A 17746-nucleotide genomic window follows, 5' to 3' on the forward strand; every position below is an offset into this window, starting at 1 on the left:
CCGACTATATCTCCTGACAAAATGTACTTTTGGTCGGATCATAACTATCATCATCAATATTTAATATCAATGGTCTTTTGTCAGGTGTGTGCTCTGAACAAAACACAAATAACTCACAATACCAATGTAACCAGTCGTGCAAGGTAAAAGAAAATCAACAAAGTAGCCTTTCTTTGACCTCTTCAGATTGAGACAGGGAACAAGGAATCCTGAGTAATTATACTATAAAATGTGTCCTTGGATGGATTATAGATAGAACTGCCTATAGCTATAGTATCTGATCATTATTCTACTGTTGAAATGAATGGATTATAAATATAATTTTGCATCAGTTAATGACCTTTGTGTTTGACCTTCAGGGTGGATCCACTGTTGAGGGAGTGGATCAGGATTTGCACAGGTATATACTTTGCGTTTATCCCATTCATAAACGCATGAATGGGATGAAGATCGCTTGCTTTACAGTCTGTTGGAAAGAATCCCCCTGTTAGTACAGTTCGCCTTATCGCTACACCGCCTTATCGCTACACCGCCCAAACGGGACTAGCCCGTTAGTGTTACCAGAGGGTATGAATTTAACTCACACACCATACAACTAGACCACATCCTGTTAGTGTTACCAGAGGGTATGAATTTAACCCACACACCATACAACTAGACCACATCCTGTTAGTGTTATCAGAGGTTATGAATTTAACCCACACACCATACAAAGTTACCCTCTCTATGAGACCACACCATGTTAGTGTTACCAGAGGGTATGAATTTAACCCACACACCATACAACTAGACCACATCCTGTTAGTGTTACCAGAGGGTAGGAATTTAACCCACACACCATACAAATATATCCTAGACCACACCATGTTAGAGTGTTACCAGAGGGTAGGAATTTAATCCATACACCATACCAAGTTAACATAACACCACAAGAATTTACCATAACATCAAAGGGCCTTTCACACGGTTCACCATTGTATTTTATAGTGCTCAGTGTGAACTGTCCTTAACACTACAAAACAACACCATTTGGGACATTAAAAACAGGTTCTATATGCCCATATTGTTAATGTTATTTTAATTGAATGGTTAATTGGAAATGTTATTAATTAATGTATTATTGATTTTGTTTTCCTGTAATAATTATATCTGCTCTCCTCCCAACAGATACACGTACACACACACACACACACACACACACACACACACACACACACACACACACACACACACACACACACACACACACACACACACACACACACACACACACGTACCCATACACACACCCACACACACACACACACACACACACACACACACACACACACACACACACACACACACACACGTACCCATACACACACACACACACACACACACACACACACACACACACACACACACACACACACACACACACACACGTACCCATACACACACACACACACACACACACACACACACACACACACACACACACACACACACACACACACACACACACACACACATACACACTTTACTCAATGGAAATCCTTTTGACAGGCGTTTATTAATACATTTGTGTCAATAAAGAAATTAAATCAAAACCCACCTTGTCGTGTTTTTTGACGACATAGGGTTAGTTAGGTTCATGTTTTTTATGGTATTACTACAGTAGCCTATATGTTGTGTCCTATGAGATGAGTTATTTTTACTATATATAGAGGGTATGTGCGTGACATTGTCATCATACCCAGAAGTTATGCAGGAATGCCTATTGAGTGGCAAAAACTACTTTCTTCATCCAAACAGAAAGGTCCTATCTGATTGCATTAAACAATGTTGAACTCACTTTGCCACTCACACTTTGCCACTCACATTGACACTCAATTTGCCATTCACTTTATGCATGCGACTTTATGCACACGCATAGCCTTTATTAATGGTTGAGGTGAGGTTTTTATGTTGTAACAAAAACATGGAATGGAAGTGGTTGGAATCTTATTTTATGTAGGTTTCAAGTCAAACAGGCATAATGCTGTCTAGAATCAGTTAAACTGAATGCAGTTGATAACTATGTGGCTCAAAAACATGGAATGGAAGTGGTTTTATGTAGGTTTCAAGTCAAACAGGCAGAATGCTGTCTAGAATCTATGTGGCTCAGCTTATAATTGTTCATTAATGTGATATGCTGCATGCCATGCTATTTTTTCAGTTAAACATTTACGTTTGGGTGTAGTATGACACCACCTGAAACTTTATAGCCATTCATTATTGTAATGTAATTTAAAAACCCAAGAGCTATATAACTTTTCTATTTTTGGTAACTTATCAAGTTATTTATATATAAATGGTAAATGGTGCATTTATATAGCACCTTTCTCCAATGAGCTTTGTGATGGAAAAAACAGAACACCGCATTAAATATGCAAATATTTAAATATTTGTATGTTTTGACCTGCCGTCTCTTGCTTCGACTTTAAATATTACCTAAAATTGTATTTTGGTGCAAAAGACCTGGTGGTGTAGTGGTAAAGCACAGGACCCGTAAGCAGAATGTTGGGGGTTTGAATCCAGGCTGCAGCAGCTTTAACTTTTTGTCCATAAGAAGAGTCTAGCCCGCCTCCCTCAGGTAGTAGAGGGAGGGGCTTAAAATTTAAAATATTTAGATATTTTTTTTTAAATATTTGTTTCATTTGCTTGTCCCCTTCTCTGTCACCTTTCGTCTCCACCCACCTTCTTCTCTGTCTCCTTTCGTCTCCACCCACCTTCTTCTCTGTCTCCTTTAGTCTCCGCCCACCTTCTTCTCTGACTCCTTTCGTCTGCGCGCAGCTTCTTCTGTCTCCGCCGGCTCCACTTGAGCTGCTGCTTTCGGAATCTCGTTAGTATCGTAGGTTCTGGTGTTTACTATCTTTAACCATCTTCCGAGGGTTTGCATTTTGGGAATTTACATTGACCATCTTTCGGGATTTCTCTTTGCACAATTTTGCCTTGTTCCATTTTTGGGGATTTTCCCTAGGACCATCTTTCGAACTTTACCTTCACCACTGGTGAGGTTTGAACTCGCAGGCTTGGAACTGTGAGGCAATGTTTTAACCACTGTGCCACTGTGGTTCTTACTCAACCTGTTCTCTTGCACGCTCTTAAGTGAAAGATCAGAGGTAAAGGTACAAGAGCCAGGTAAAATTTTGAAAATTCCCTATATATTGGGTTTGAACCAGGAACCTCCTGCTTGACAGCACTGTGTCTACTCCATTGCACCACCATGGCTCATATAGCTCAGGTTCTCTTGCACAATTTTAAGTGAAGGTTACTAAAAGGTATAGGAGCCGGCTAAAACATTGAGTTAAATCCTTGCCAGATTTGAACTAGTAACCTTCTGGCTACAAGGCCTTCACCTTAACCACTACTCCATAAAGATTTGCACAGGTATATACTTTGGCACAGGTGTATTCTCTTGCACATTTTCACTAAAAGATCAGATAAAGGTGCAAGAGTAAGATAAAGAGGAAATAAAGAGGTAAAAAGAGGAAATAAACAACAAATGGTTTTGTTTGTGGTAATGCCGGATCAAATTTAATACACCTGGTGGCTTTGAACCCACAACCTGCAGATGATGAAACCTGTGCTTTGACCACTGCTCCACCATGGATTATATTGTTTTGCCCTCTTACAAGTTCTTCATTAAAAGATTAGACTAGGGTAAAAGAGGCAGGTAAAACTAAGCTAAGGATCCTTGCTGGGATTGAACTGACAACCTTCTGGCAATGAGTCCCATTTCATAACCACTACTCCATCAAGGTTAACTCTTTGTGGTTCCTCTTGTATGTTTTTCACTAAAAGATTATATAAAGGCGCACAACTGCATAAAAAATCCAGGTAAAAAGAGGAAATAAAGAAAGAGGAAATAAACAACAAATGGTTTTGTTTGTGGTAATGCTGGTTCAAACTTGAAAAATACACTTAGTGGCTTTGAACCCACACCCTTCAGATGATGAGACCTGTACTTTGACCACTGAGCCACAGCTTATATTATTTTGCCCTCTTACAAGTTCTTGATTAAAAGATTAGACTAGGGTAAAAGAGGCAGGTAAAACTAAACTAAAGCTCCTTGCTGAGATTGAACCAGCAATCCTCTGACACCGAGTCCCATTTCATAACCGCTACTCCATCAAGGTTAACTCTTTGTGACTTCTCTTGCATGTTTTTCACTAAAAGATTAGATAAAGGCGCACAACTGCATAAAAAATCCAGGTAAAAAGTGGAAATAAAGAAAGAGGAAATAAACAACAAATGGTTTTGTTTGTTGTAATGCCGGTTCAAACTTGAAAAATACACCTGGTGGTGTTGAACCCACACCCTTCAGATGATGAGACCTGTACTTTAGCCATTGCTCCACCACGGATTATACATTTCTGCTCTCTTACAATTTCTTAACTACTACTCCACCATGGTTCCTGAAGGTGCTGTTCTCTTGCATGTTCTTCACTAAAATATCAGATAAAGGTAAATTATTAGAACTACTAGCCTTGTTGCTAACACATTTAATGTGAGTAATTTATATTCTAATCCTGTTTTTTCAACATAAGTCATATGTATATCCACATTTCAATTTGACTTAAGTTTAATTACAAAGACCTAATCAATGTATATCCATTGTTGCGAATTTTGTTTTATTGATAAAATCATATCTATTATACTTCACATCAATGATCATGAATTATGAGTTGAATTAGATAAATTCAACATAACTAATTCTATAAAGTGACAAGTCGTTCTTCCATTCAGCACAGTTTAGGTGAGAGCGCTCAACCCTAACCTAGCACCCTAGCAGCTAAGGTTAAGGTTTAGGCTCAAATACTGACAAATCAAATTCCGACGTGTGTCAGACAGCTTGCCGAGGCATACACACGGAAATGACACATTTAGAAATTTTAGTTCACGAACGCTTAGAAAATGCCCCTGGAAACATCGAAGCATGCTTTTCCCAGCATGCTTTGCATAGCAGGTAACCAACTTATTTGACCAATCAAGAGAAAGGGGTGGAGTCAACTACTTAAAATTGAGTTGGATTCAAACAATAGAGCATCGCAGTGAGGTGTCGGAAGTAAACTGCCCATTCATTTATCCCATACGGGATTTCATTTTTTTGCATTTTCTTTCTTCAACACTTGAACTTCAGTTGCTTGTTTGCAGTGGTAAAAATATGGGTAGCATATCGTCACTGTCAGGCAGAAACCTCGTAGCTCCAAGTTTCAAATGTGTACTGCACCAGTACAGGCCTGGATAACTAAACTGAGCGTGATTTAAGGGATATATATTTCATGAAATAAGTGTCTCCCCAACCAGGGTCTGAGGTAACCCCCAAGAACTTAATCTTAGTACAGCCTTTATATTTTCCTGCGTTCTATTGAATTTTGCACCAGTGATTAATCATGCAACTCGAACCGTTCTCCTACATCAGAGCAACTCTTAACTGCCTTAATGGTTGCATGATGTTGCAAGGCCAATGGCGTGACACCAAGACTAAGTTTGTTGTCCGGGACAAGTATACATTTAAACGTGGCCTACTGGCTCATGGTTTCACCTTTTCTGTGTTGCGTTTTGATCATGTTCAGGCTTGCTAACTCGCATTGGAAAATGTTTCCTGTTTCAGAATTCTGTTCAGCTAATCATCTATAAAAGATTAGCTGGACAGAATTCTTTCAAACATAACCCCCCACAGAAAAAAGGTAAGGGACATGGTCCTCTGTTGACCTTTATGGCATGGGACTTGAACCTCCAATCTGTCTATAGCTGAGTGAACCTATCAAGCACCCCAAACCACTGTGCCAAGGCACCTTTGATCCCAAGCAGCCATCATGCTTTTGACTTGTTCTTTTGTATCTTAGCCTTGAAAATGTGAAAGTATTCCAGGATTGAATCATCGGGGAGCTGGGACTTGAACTTGGAACCCTCAGCACTGAGTGACCAATGATGAGTCCACTACACCAAATCCCACTTTAAATATTTTTAGGTACTTCTTTGAGTAATTATTTTATATTTTAACTTTGAAAAGATGAAAGGCCAGAACAATGTTATAGGACTGACATTTGAACATGGAACCTACGCACTGAGAGTCTGATCTTTAGATCACTACTACACCATCACTCACTGCTGACATTTTCTAATGGTTTTGAGAATTAATTGTATTTTAACCTTGAAAATGTTAAAGTCCGTCAGCAATGTAGGTAGCCTTGGATTTGAACCCAGAACCTCAGTGCTGAGAGTCTGATATTCAGACCTCTAGACCATCTCTTACTACAGGAGTGCAGGTATCTTAATAATCTTAATACTAATACTACTACTACTACTGATAATAATAATAATAATAATACAACTTTTTGTAATTTTATTGTGTAATTAGGCTTTTGGGGACCACCCGGGACAGTTTTTAAGTTGCTTGATTCAATATTTACAGTATATATTTGATATTCATTTCACAGACAAGCCCCCTTCCTCTTCAGAAACACCTTGGTTCTGCTGACTCATACTGTCCTCCTAGTAATAAGTGTTTAAGTAATTGAAATGTTTTCTTTCAATTGCTTTTTTCATGTATTTGTTATAACTATTTAGGAAAATGAAAAGAATTAAATACAATTCAAAATAAAATAAAATAAATGAACAAAGTAATTGAGAAAACACAGCCAGCTCACATATTAGGAAGGTAGTATGAGTCACCAGAACCATGAAGGACGGGTGTTTTTGATGAATCTATCATTTTTGATGAATATAAAATTTTGAAGTTACAATGGGTTTGTATCAGAGGCGTCAGTTGGGTATATGGCAAGGTATGGAAGCTGGTATGAAAATAAATAAATGCATAAAAGGCATTATATTCTCACTTGTATTCCCCTTGACAAATGGTTTATTCCCCGGTTCAGTAAGTCAGCACAGGCGTAATGTATTATTATTGTTAATTAGCAGTCAGTTTAAGTGTGCGTTAAGTGTGGCAGTCAGTTTTTTTATTTGTGCCTGCGGTAAGACATGGGCTTAATATTGATGACATCACATCACATCACACACAGACACAGGGATCTCCATATATGGCCATAAACGGGACAAGGACTGACAGAGATCTCCATAGGGCCATTTTATTTATTAGTGAATTAATTTCCCCCATTGACTTCGGGGAAAATTCACAAGAATGCTGCTCTGCCTTTTTACTGTCAGCTGCCTACATCAGTCACCCTATTTGCAGGCTGGGCGCAAGTAATGATGAGACATGTGGGTCTATCCTGTGACGTCGTGTGTCTATCAGCAGCAGCAGCAGCACTGCCACCGATCACTCTCACTTCACAAGGGTGTGATTTTTTTAAGCTACAAACACCAACAACCGCCATGCTCCTTTTTCCAGCAAGGTCCATGATATGACACAATTTTCAGATTCAAGAATAAGATTTATTTATTTATTTATTTTTTCCAGCAAGAAATGGGAAGCAATATATTCCTTTCCAGCACATGCTTTGTTGTTCCACTACTAGGGAGTGTGCGTTCGGAAATGCGCACCGGGAGCGCACTGCTTGGTGTAGCCTGTATCCGAAGTACGCGCCCTAGCTTTTAAGTGATCCAATTGTTACCTTGCAGATAATAGATTTGTTTTACAGTGCATGCTGAGAATGATATGATGATGAATCTAGTAGATGATGATGATGATGATGATGATGAAGGATGAGACGATTGCCAGCCAGGAGGGAGTGCAAGAGGCAAGAGCCGAGCTGGTGGGCTAGACCATGGACAGCAGCGTGTGCGCTCATTGCGCACAATTAGGCTACGATCTGGTTCAAACCACGTAGGCTACACGATTGCAAAATGTTCGGTATTTATCATATATTCAACATGATCATTATTGATTTATTGAAACTCCGACCTGTAGGCCTACAGATAGAGAAACAATGTGCTGAGCAATTTTACATGTCAAATTAAAACTGCGCGCTTTTTGGACAATGCTTTCATGGTAAAAATGGATATGTCCTCGAACTCCTCTTCGGTGGAATGGAAGACGGAATCAGTGGTCATTTCTCTGGTATTTTCACTTATTTTCATGGTTGGCACCGTGGGAAACTCCCTGGTCCTCGCTGTTGTCTTTCGCAGTGGACAGATGAAGACAACCAACCTGTTTATTCTAAACCTCGCCGTCGCAGACCTGTCGTTTATTGTCTTCTGTGTGCCGTTTCAAGCCACTATTTACACCTTGGACGAGTGGATCTTTGGTCCTATTGTGTGCAAAGTGGTCCACTTCATGATTTTCCTTACCATGTACGCCAGCATCTTTACCCTGGCAGCTGTTTCATTGGACAGGTGCGTTAAATGTCTTAAAGAAACAACTATTTCAAGTTGCTTTCATAGTCATGTTTTATATGTAGATACTAGACATAATATAGCCTACTGTAATGATTGTGAAGTGGTTATAAATGTCCTGATTTGGCTAAATTGACTATCTTTTTCAAAAGTAGTCAATCAACAGGGTTTGGATTCATTTGTGAATCTCTCTCTCTCTCTCTCTCTCCTCTGTGTGTGTGTGTGTGTGTGTGTGTGTGTGTGTGTGTGTGTGTGTGTGTGTGTGTGTGTGTGCACACGTGTGCGTGCATGTGTGACTATACTTTTAACAGTTTGTCACTGCCACACAGTGAAATCCTCATGTGTTCTGTATGAAGCTTGACTTAAAAAAAAAAAAACATTGTGTTTGCAGGTATTTTGCCATTTGCTACCCGCTTCAGTCCAGGCAGATGAGAACAGCAAAGAATGCCCTGACCTCCATCTGCTTGGTGTGGGGCTTGTCCCTGGTGTTCTCTGGACCTTATCTCAGCTACTACACACAAATGGACCTACAGGGAACAGTGGTGTGCATTCCAGCCTGGGAGTCCAAGCCACGCCTCGCCATGGACATGTGCACGTTCATCTTCGGGTACCTCATCCCCGTGCTGGTGCTGAGCCTGACGTACGCGCGCATCATCCGCTACCTGTGGACCGCCGTGGACCCGATAGAGGAGATGTCAGAGTCCAAGCAAGCCAAGCGAAAGGTCACCAAGATGATCATCATCGTGGCGGTGCTCTTCGCCGTCTGCTGGCTCCCCCATCACCTGGTCCTCATGTGCATGTGGTTCGGGCACTTCCCGCTCAGCCACGCCACCTACGTGCTGCGCATCCTCTCCCACTTGGTGGCCTACGCCAACTCTTGCCTTAACCCCATCGTCTATGCGCTCGTCTCCAAGCATTTCCGCAAGGGCTTTAGAAAGGTCTTTTGCTGTGCCCTCGAAAAGAAGGTGGTCAACAAAGTGAACGTGATTCAGGTGGCGAGCACGGTCAGCAGTATGGAGATGACCAATTAGGTCTGTCAGACTAGTCAGGGTCAGTTCTGGGCAGGGCCCAGGGGTCAGTTCTAGGCAGAGGTCAGCTCTATCATGACAAGACAGAAATCTAAAGAAGATGCACCTGAACAGTATTGTATTCATAACATAACATAACATAGACAAATTCATCAAAAATGTTATGTGATACATGAAACCTTAACACGGTAAAGTTCATGTTATCAAAGCAAAATAAATGTATAAAGTAAATCCAGACCATTATTTACAGTATAGGTATTTGGGTTGTGTATTTTACAGTTTTGTGAATTTTATTGTGTCAAATGCTTCCCCACAATGTACGTAGTTGGTCTGTGGTCCATGCTCTAGTCACTGTCACAAGGTTGTGCATGACTAAACAAATACTCTGCAATTGACTTATGGATGGTAGGATTCTTAAGTACTTCTCCTGGAAATCAAATACACTCTGGCAAAACATGGGAACATAGAACATTGCTAATGGAAGATGCTGCTGAACTTTTAACCCGATGTCATAGTAAGATCATTTCAAAGAATTTGATATAATTATGGACATTTCCAGGACTAATCAGTGACAGTTTGTTTCCGTTATCATAAATAGCAAACGTTATTATTTGAAGAAAAGAAAAAAAATCACTAAAGACTTGATGGATCTTGTTTCAAAAGTGTGGGTTGAACTGGACTGAACTGGAAACAAGTATGAATAGAAGAAACGTGGGTGTTACTAGACTGGATACGAGAACAGAGTATTATGCAACATGCCATTTGCAACAATGTACTATACTAATATATAATTTTGTACATATTGTGTAGTCAAAACAGCCTATTGTATATGCTTCAACTAGCCTGGCTGTTTCCTGCTGATTTTGACTGCTGCAACCATGTGGTGTATGATGTGCTATTGGTGTAAGAACAAGCATTGCTGGCTCCATTAAAGAGCCATATGGCCTGTAGTGCTTCAGTGTTGTGCATGTTAACAAGGGGGGCTTGCTTGTGGTTTGGTAATGTCAGAATTCCAAGGGGAATCATAATGTTTAGCGACAAAGGGATATTACAACATAACAAAATGACATGTTACATACTGTATCTTAAATACCCAGACTTTACTGATAAAATCAATACAAGCAAAAGACGTATTTTCCTTTGGGATAATATGGCAGCTGTCTGACCAATCAAGTAAGCTGAAAGTGCCACCCTGCGCTGAACTGTCACCACAAGCCACCTCACTGCTGAAGGCTGTCAAATAGCCTTCAGCTGTAATTGTGGATTTTGTGGTAAAATATTAAGAGGCGTTGGAGTTTACAACTTCAAACCTACAGTATATACCTACTTACAGTATTTGACCGGGGTCCCCCAGGGCTCTTTACTATGATTTAGGAATGTGTTAAGTTTAAACTTCGCTGATTCCTCCTCAGTCAATAAATCACTTTATATATATATATATATATATATATACATATATACATATATGAGCCACACATAAATAATAATAAAGACATGCTGATCCCATTGTGGTGTTACAATGGGTGTTGGAGCCAAAACAATACCATGTAGATGAGAGCAGAAAGTTCTCCACACCACACCAAATAGCTCCCATTAATTCAGTACGTTTCGGGCAAAAACTTTCAAAATGTCATTAAATCAGCGTTAAATCAAATCTTGGTGTGCAGATCCTTTTGCTCTTCTACTGAAGACGCACTTCACCAAATAAATTATATGTCAAGTGGCTACCTCGTACATTGAATCACATTCGATATTTGAGAATTTGAGCATGCTGTTGACCATTAACATTTGAGCTTTGATGTAATAAGAGCAGCTTTGACCTACCATAAAATGCCACAAGAATATTCGAATCCATTAAGGTTTCTCTAATCAGTATTGATGAGTCCACATCAAGGATTATTTTCTGTTTTGTGCAAATGTGATGCACAATACAATTTTCTGAATAAATGGATTTTGATGTACTTTAAGTGTACAGAACATGGCTCAATTAGTTGCTCCTCTAGGTGGGCAATATGGCAAGGATATAGGAGGAACCCAAACCAAGTAGAAACTGAGCTAGCTTGTGCCAGAAGAAAATGTGTGTCTATAAAAGGACTGACGATGGTCTTATCTATGTGAAGGCTGTAAACAACAAACCGTTACCAAATGGCCATTAACTGGGTTAGGTCCTTTACATCATAAGAAATAATGTCCATTGTATTTGGAAAAGTAAAAGGAGGAAAAACAACATAGGCTACTATACTGTATATACGGTACATTGAAATTGAAGTACATTAGAAGAAATATATTTTGACTTCCCAAAATGTTTTTTGAAATATGTGTGAATCTGTGTATATTAGTGTAATATTTACAGGATCCAAATCATATTTTCAAATAGATTTTTGCTCTATGTGGCCATACCCTGATAACATGAAATGGGCCACAAAACAAACAAAACAATACTGGTGTGTTTCAGATTGGAAACAGTCGTCATGACAACCACTTTTATTTGTGGCACAGCACAGAAGGGAGTGGGTTCTCCCCAAAAGCCCATGCTGGCCAACCAAATTACACATCAAAAATATCTGTCAGGGGTCAGCAGAGAACGCGCCGTCCTCTGCAGAGAACAGGGAAGTGTATCTGTTATGCATCGTTTTCCCTGATTGACCAACCCAAGGACTGGTGAAGTTTGCATTTCAATTTGTGCCGCTTAGACAAAAATCACACCCGTGTGAACTGAGCGGTGGTTTACCCACCAACCCCCCCCCCCCCCCCCCCCCCCCCTTCCCCCCTGTGTGTGTGTGTGTGTGCCTGGTCTGGCCTGGCCTGAAAACAGCGCCCCTCCCTTAACATGTGTGGTCAGAAAAGGTACTACACCACAGGCTACATACAGACCCACATACAAACCCACATACAAACAAACAAACAAACATACATACCTACACACACGGCCACGCTATGGAGACGGTGTGACCACCGCTCAAAAAGGTCCCCTACCCAACATGCCAACTGATTGTCAGAGCTATAGCTTCATTTGTACCGAGTTATATAGCTGAGCTACAGCTCACAACGCATCACGTTGCAAGGCGTCATTAGCTTGTAGATTGGCTATTTTCACAGAAAATTATGAGTTAATTGCGACCGTCAGGGAGCAGTTTACTATGAAAACCTCCACCGTCCGTCCGTCCGTCCGTCCGTCCGTCCGTCACACCTTTGTGACCATCAACAAACGTCACACCTTTGTTGATGTTTAAATCGAAGAGTCTTGGTCAAATACTTCTGTTGGTTTCTGCACTGATCATTTATACAATTCAGCTGTGTTTGCTCGTGTCATCATGATGAGGTCATAAATCAGCCATGCCCAAATATAGATTTTACGGGTTTACATGCTTACTCAGTTATTCGTTATGTGAAAGTCCTATGACGTCTATGATATCTGACATCATCATACATACATTCCCTTTTATGCCCATAAATGGAGATCCCCTCTGTAGAACCAGCCACTGACATCACTGTAATGTCAGGGGAACCAAATCCCTTTTATGCCCATATGGAGATCCCTGTGATGCCAGGGGAACCAAATCCCTTTTATGCCCATATATGGAGATATGGAGATCCCCGTGTTGCCAGGGTAACCAAATCCATTTTATGCCCATATATGGAGATCCCTGTGATGCCAGGGGAACCAAATCCCTTTTACGCCCATATATGGAGATCCCTTATGTCATCAATATTAAGCCCATATCTGTGAATATCTTTGGGTACCAGATGTCTCCATATATGGTTAAATGGTCCGATATACATCACTGGCCAGAAGACCAAGAAATGGTGCAACCTCGCCCTTTGCTTTTCTCCCTATAGGCATCTTACTGGTAGGTAGTTTAATGAGGAATGCAGTATGGTGGTAGGTAGGTAGTTATGGCCTTTGATGTAAGATTTTCACTTTCTAGGATAACTATATTTGCTATTCCCAGATGATGCCCTTTTAGGGTACCCCTCATGCCCATATATGGAGATCCCCAGGCTTTACTAATTAACATAAGTTTTATGCCCATATATGGAGATCAGTGTCCCAATGTCATCAGATATATGGGCATAAATGGACACAGGCAAACTAGATGGGCTGTATGGATATCCAGATGTGTGATGTAAGTGTTTTATTCCAAATGTGGCACCCCACAGACATATTTCCAGAAACAAAATCCCTTTCATGCCCATATATGGAGATTTCTGATGTCATCAATCCCAGGCCCTGTAAAAAACATGGTTGCTATGGTATGAGCAACTTATGTCTCCATATATGGAGATTCAACTTCAATGAGTAACCATGGCAAACTGTCAACTGCCCGTATGTCTTGATAATTGGTAAAACAAACTTTTGGCCTATTTGTGGAGATAAGCGGTCGCTTATCTCCCGATTAGGGAGTCTTACTGGTTTGGTTAATCCCCCGCCCCCCCCCCCCCCCCCCACCACATTACCCATAATGAGTAACACTCAGTATAACAACAATAAGACAATACACAATGTGTGTGTACCCTAAGGAGTGATGGAAAGTTCCCCTCATCCACATGCACATCCCAGAATGTTAGCCAGACTGATAATGTGGATTCAGTCACACCTCCTCCACGGTATCAGTCCAGATGCGGAGGAAGGTGTGACTGGCTAATGCCAGGCTACCAGAATGTTACATTTGACCCCGGCCTGGTGTCATCTCTTCTTCTCAAATTGGGCAAACACCCACAGCCTCTCGCACATGACACTCACAGGTGAGGTGGCCCACCGGCCCCCGTAGCACTCTGGACTGCTGGCTTGGCCAGTGTAACTAACTGGGTACTGCCCAGTCGGGCTGAATACTGACATTATTGCTTGTAGTAGTACCAGCTGCTCTTGGCTATGACACGAGAAGGCAGGATAGCTGTGTTTGATTCTTTCATGCAGCTCAGTGGCATATGCTCTTTTTTCTCTTCTCCATCTGGTGGACAGTTGGTCCCCATCTCCCTGACCTCATCCCTGATGGCAAGGCAGACAAATCTCTGCTTGCCCACTAAGAACGTCAGTATAGCCAGGCTGCCCTTCCAATGGCAATGTAAGATGTGCAGCTGTTTAATTGTTGGACCACCTATTGAGTGGCCACTATTTCAATCTGGAACCCGCTACCATTTCCATTGTAGCGGAGTAGCTTGCCATCTTCTCTAGATGACATGCCTAGTGCCAAGGCTTAATTTGGTGGCTCACAGCCCCTGTGGTTGTCAGCATGGCATGGTTGTCCTCTGCCTGCCGTCCCTAGCCTGCTGGCAAGCTCAGGATTCACTGCCTTGGAGCAGTGGGGGTCTGTGTGTGTGCCCCGGGACATGCTGGGCCCAGGCCAGGATGCTACGAGAATAGCACCAATATGGTGCTGTTATGGAACTCTGCATGCAGGAGTTTCATAATATGCTGTGGTCAAAGCTTGTCAGCTGCATTTATCTCTCTCTCTCTCTCTCACACTCTCTCTCTCACACACACACACACACACACACACACACACACACACACACACACACACACACACACACACACACACACACACACACACACAGAATCCATCTCAACCACATGAGCAGAGTGGTTTAACTTTAACAGCTTATGTGATGCTGTACCTTATTCCTGCATAAGTCAAACAATGTCCTTGATGGATGGTATCCACTTTTCACAATGTTGTGTAAAGCCTCAACTGCAACGTGCCGAGCTAACATGATTCTCCCTTCATCACCACTTGCATCTTTGTATTTTCATTTGCCTTCTTAGGACAAGAGTCAGTCTAATTACTAGCATGCCTTTTAGCTCTGGTATCTCCTGATCTGACAGAGTAGAGGATGTTTGTTGATGAGGGGATCTTAGCTGGGCGGTGAGGACATACCATTTGTGAAATGGGCCACGTGAAGCACGTACATGTAGCCCCGGCCCTAACTGAGAATCATTCAAGTCACCAAACAATCCCTCTTCTTGGCTAAGGAACTCATGTTCAACAGTCTATCCAACTGATTTACATTGCCACTTGGTGTGTGTGTGTGTGTGTGTGTCTTCTCAAGAAAGGAGACTCCATCTGTTGCTGACATCTCATCTCACTTAACCATTTAAACCCTTTGTAAAACGGACACAAGTTGTTTCTTCACCTGATCTGCTCTTCATTCCTTCTACATCAGATCTCCAATGTTCCCCCCAAAAATAAGGAACGTTAGAGTTCAAGTGGTTGAGCCTGATTTATACTTTGTTGTACAATGGTGTTGTGTGTAGAAAATAATCGATCTGTGCTATTTTTGATAAATAATTGCATTATTTTCTTTCTTTCTTTTCTTCATACCACAATTCTCCCTATAGTCGGGGATCCACATGCCCAAAAGCTCAAGGAATAAGGTTGATCTGGGGGAGCCGTTGCTCCCCTTGGCTCCATTGAATAGGCGCCAGTGCCCTGTCCCACTGACTCCACTACACAGGAAAGGAAACATATTTAAACAGAAGAAAATGTATGCTTCAAGTAGCATGTGAGGGATCAAACTGGAGGGTTTTCATGATTCTGAATCCATTGCAAGCATTTGTTTTGCACAAAAAACATTCCTTGGGCTAGAAAACGGACTAACAAAAGTGTGAAAGGTGATGATTCATCACTGTGATGACTGTGAAAAGTGATGACTTTTCACACTTTTGTTGGTCCGTTTTCTAGCCCAAGGAATGTTTTTTATGCAAAACAAAAGCTTGCGATGGATTCAGAATCATGAAAACCCTCCAGTTTGGCCCCTCACATGCTACTAAAAGCAGACTTTTTTCTTTTTTAAATATTTCTAGTGGAGTCAATGGGACAGTGAATATACAAATGGCCATAACTATTTTCCGCGATGTTTCCGGCAGAGCAGGCCTCTCATTCTGTGGACCTTAATGACCAAACTAACAGATAAAACAGAAATAAAAAGTGCGGCAGAACATCACAGGTCCCCTCCCATTTTGAGGGACTGGATCCCCGGCTACTAACCTTGATCGGGAAAGGAAACTCCTTGTTTGCATAAGGCCAGATGCATCTAAATCAAATGCTTGGTACTCTCCACCTCGGACAACAAATGACCACTGGAAATTCTATTCTCTGCTTCACAATTAGATTATAATATATAATACGATTATATACCGTAAGTCCTGTGATGTTCTGTAGCCACTCAGGACTGTCACAAAACACATTACTTCTGAGTTCCCTTTATTCGTTTCAGACAGAGGGGACAAATTACATATAAATACATAATCTTTACATTGTTGTACAAAAACATTAACATTTATCACGCACAAAGAGCCGAAAGCCTAGTTTAGAGATTGTCGTACAACCATGTTGCGTGCTGAAAATAACTGAATTTTAAGTGGTATCGAGGAGGTTTCTGACCACGGTAGAAATATAACCCCCAAAAAGGAGGAGGCAAAATAGATTTATTAAAGCAACGTTTCGAATGGATAGTCTTCCGTGCCTCATCTTCCTGAGGAGGACTTTCCAGTCGAAACGTCGGTTTCCAAAATCTATTTTTGCATTGTGGCTGCGAGCTGTGCAGCTGCAGCCTCCTCCTTTTTTTGACACGTCATCTTGATTTTCATTTGAAAATCAGTTATTTATGGTGACACAGTGCGTACGACGATGCATAATTTAGGCTTAAGTGGTAATGTGGGAGGGGAGGCTATAGAGCAGGAAGATGTATCTCAATTGTTAAGGAGCCAGGTGTTTTAGTCATCTATCGGGGTGAGATGTGATTCCATTAGTACAGGGGTCTTCAATGTTTTCAGACCAAGGACCCCTTAGTTGTGAGAGAGATGAAGCAGGGACCACCACAACCTTTTCAGAGATTCCATATAGTTTCATTGTTTGACAGCACTATCCCCAATATATTTTGGATTCGTGTCAATTTCAGACCACTTGAACCGTCAATACTGAGCTTGTAGATCTGCTATTTTTGGCTAAAGTTCTCGGAATATATTATGGACGCTAGGGTTCAAGTGGTTGAAAAAAGAAAAAAAAAAGTTTCTATCCCACAAAGATTTGGAAGACCCCCTGTAGTAACTCTGAGGACCTCTCTCTGAGACTCCCGGACCCCCTGTTGAAGACCCCTGCATTAGCAAATGAATGAGAATAACTGGGGGAGGCTTGACCCATTAAAACCAGGAAAGCATCTGTGTGTATATATATTGTTTAAAGCGAACATGTTTAACTCAAAACTTTGTTTCTGGGTGGGCCCCTGGAACAAAATGATGGGGATCATTTTGGGGGTCCTTGACATGAAAATGTTTTGAGCACCACTCATATAGCAACAAATCTTTTCAGAAAACGGTTAGGATTTAGAAGACATTTTTAGAATGGGCTTCAGTACTTTTTTAACCACTTTAACCATTATTGTATGCTTTA

At 41.2% G+C, this 17746-nt stretch overlaps 1 protein-coding gene across 1 annotated transcript; it reads left to right on the top strand.

Annotated features, from left to right (window-relative positions):
* Nucleotides 1-7987: 7987 nt before the first annotated feature.
* On the top strand, nucleotides 7988-9356 carry LOC308302952 (galanin receptor 2a; the record flags this gene model as incomplete). Its single annotated transcript, XM_080747271.1, has 2 exons — nucleotides 7988-8325; nucleotides 8717-9356. 2 exons carry the CDS (start codon nucleotides 7988-7990, stop codon nucleotides 9354-9356), a joined length of 978 nt encoding a protein of 325 aa, XP_080603397.1.
* Nucleotides 9357-17746: the final 8390 nt, after the last annotated feature.

This window comes from Nannobrachium achirus (assembly GCF_963921795.1).
Source record: "Nannobrachium achirus genome assembly, chromosome: 18".
In the NCBI taxonomy this organism is placed as follows: domain Eukaryota; kingdom Metazoa; phylum Chordata; class Actinopteri; order Myctophiformes; family Myctophidae; genus Nannobrachium; species Nannobrachium achirus.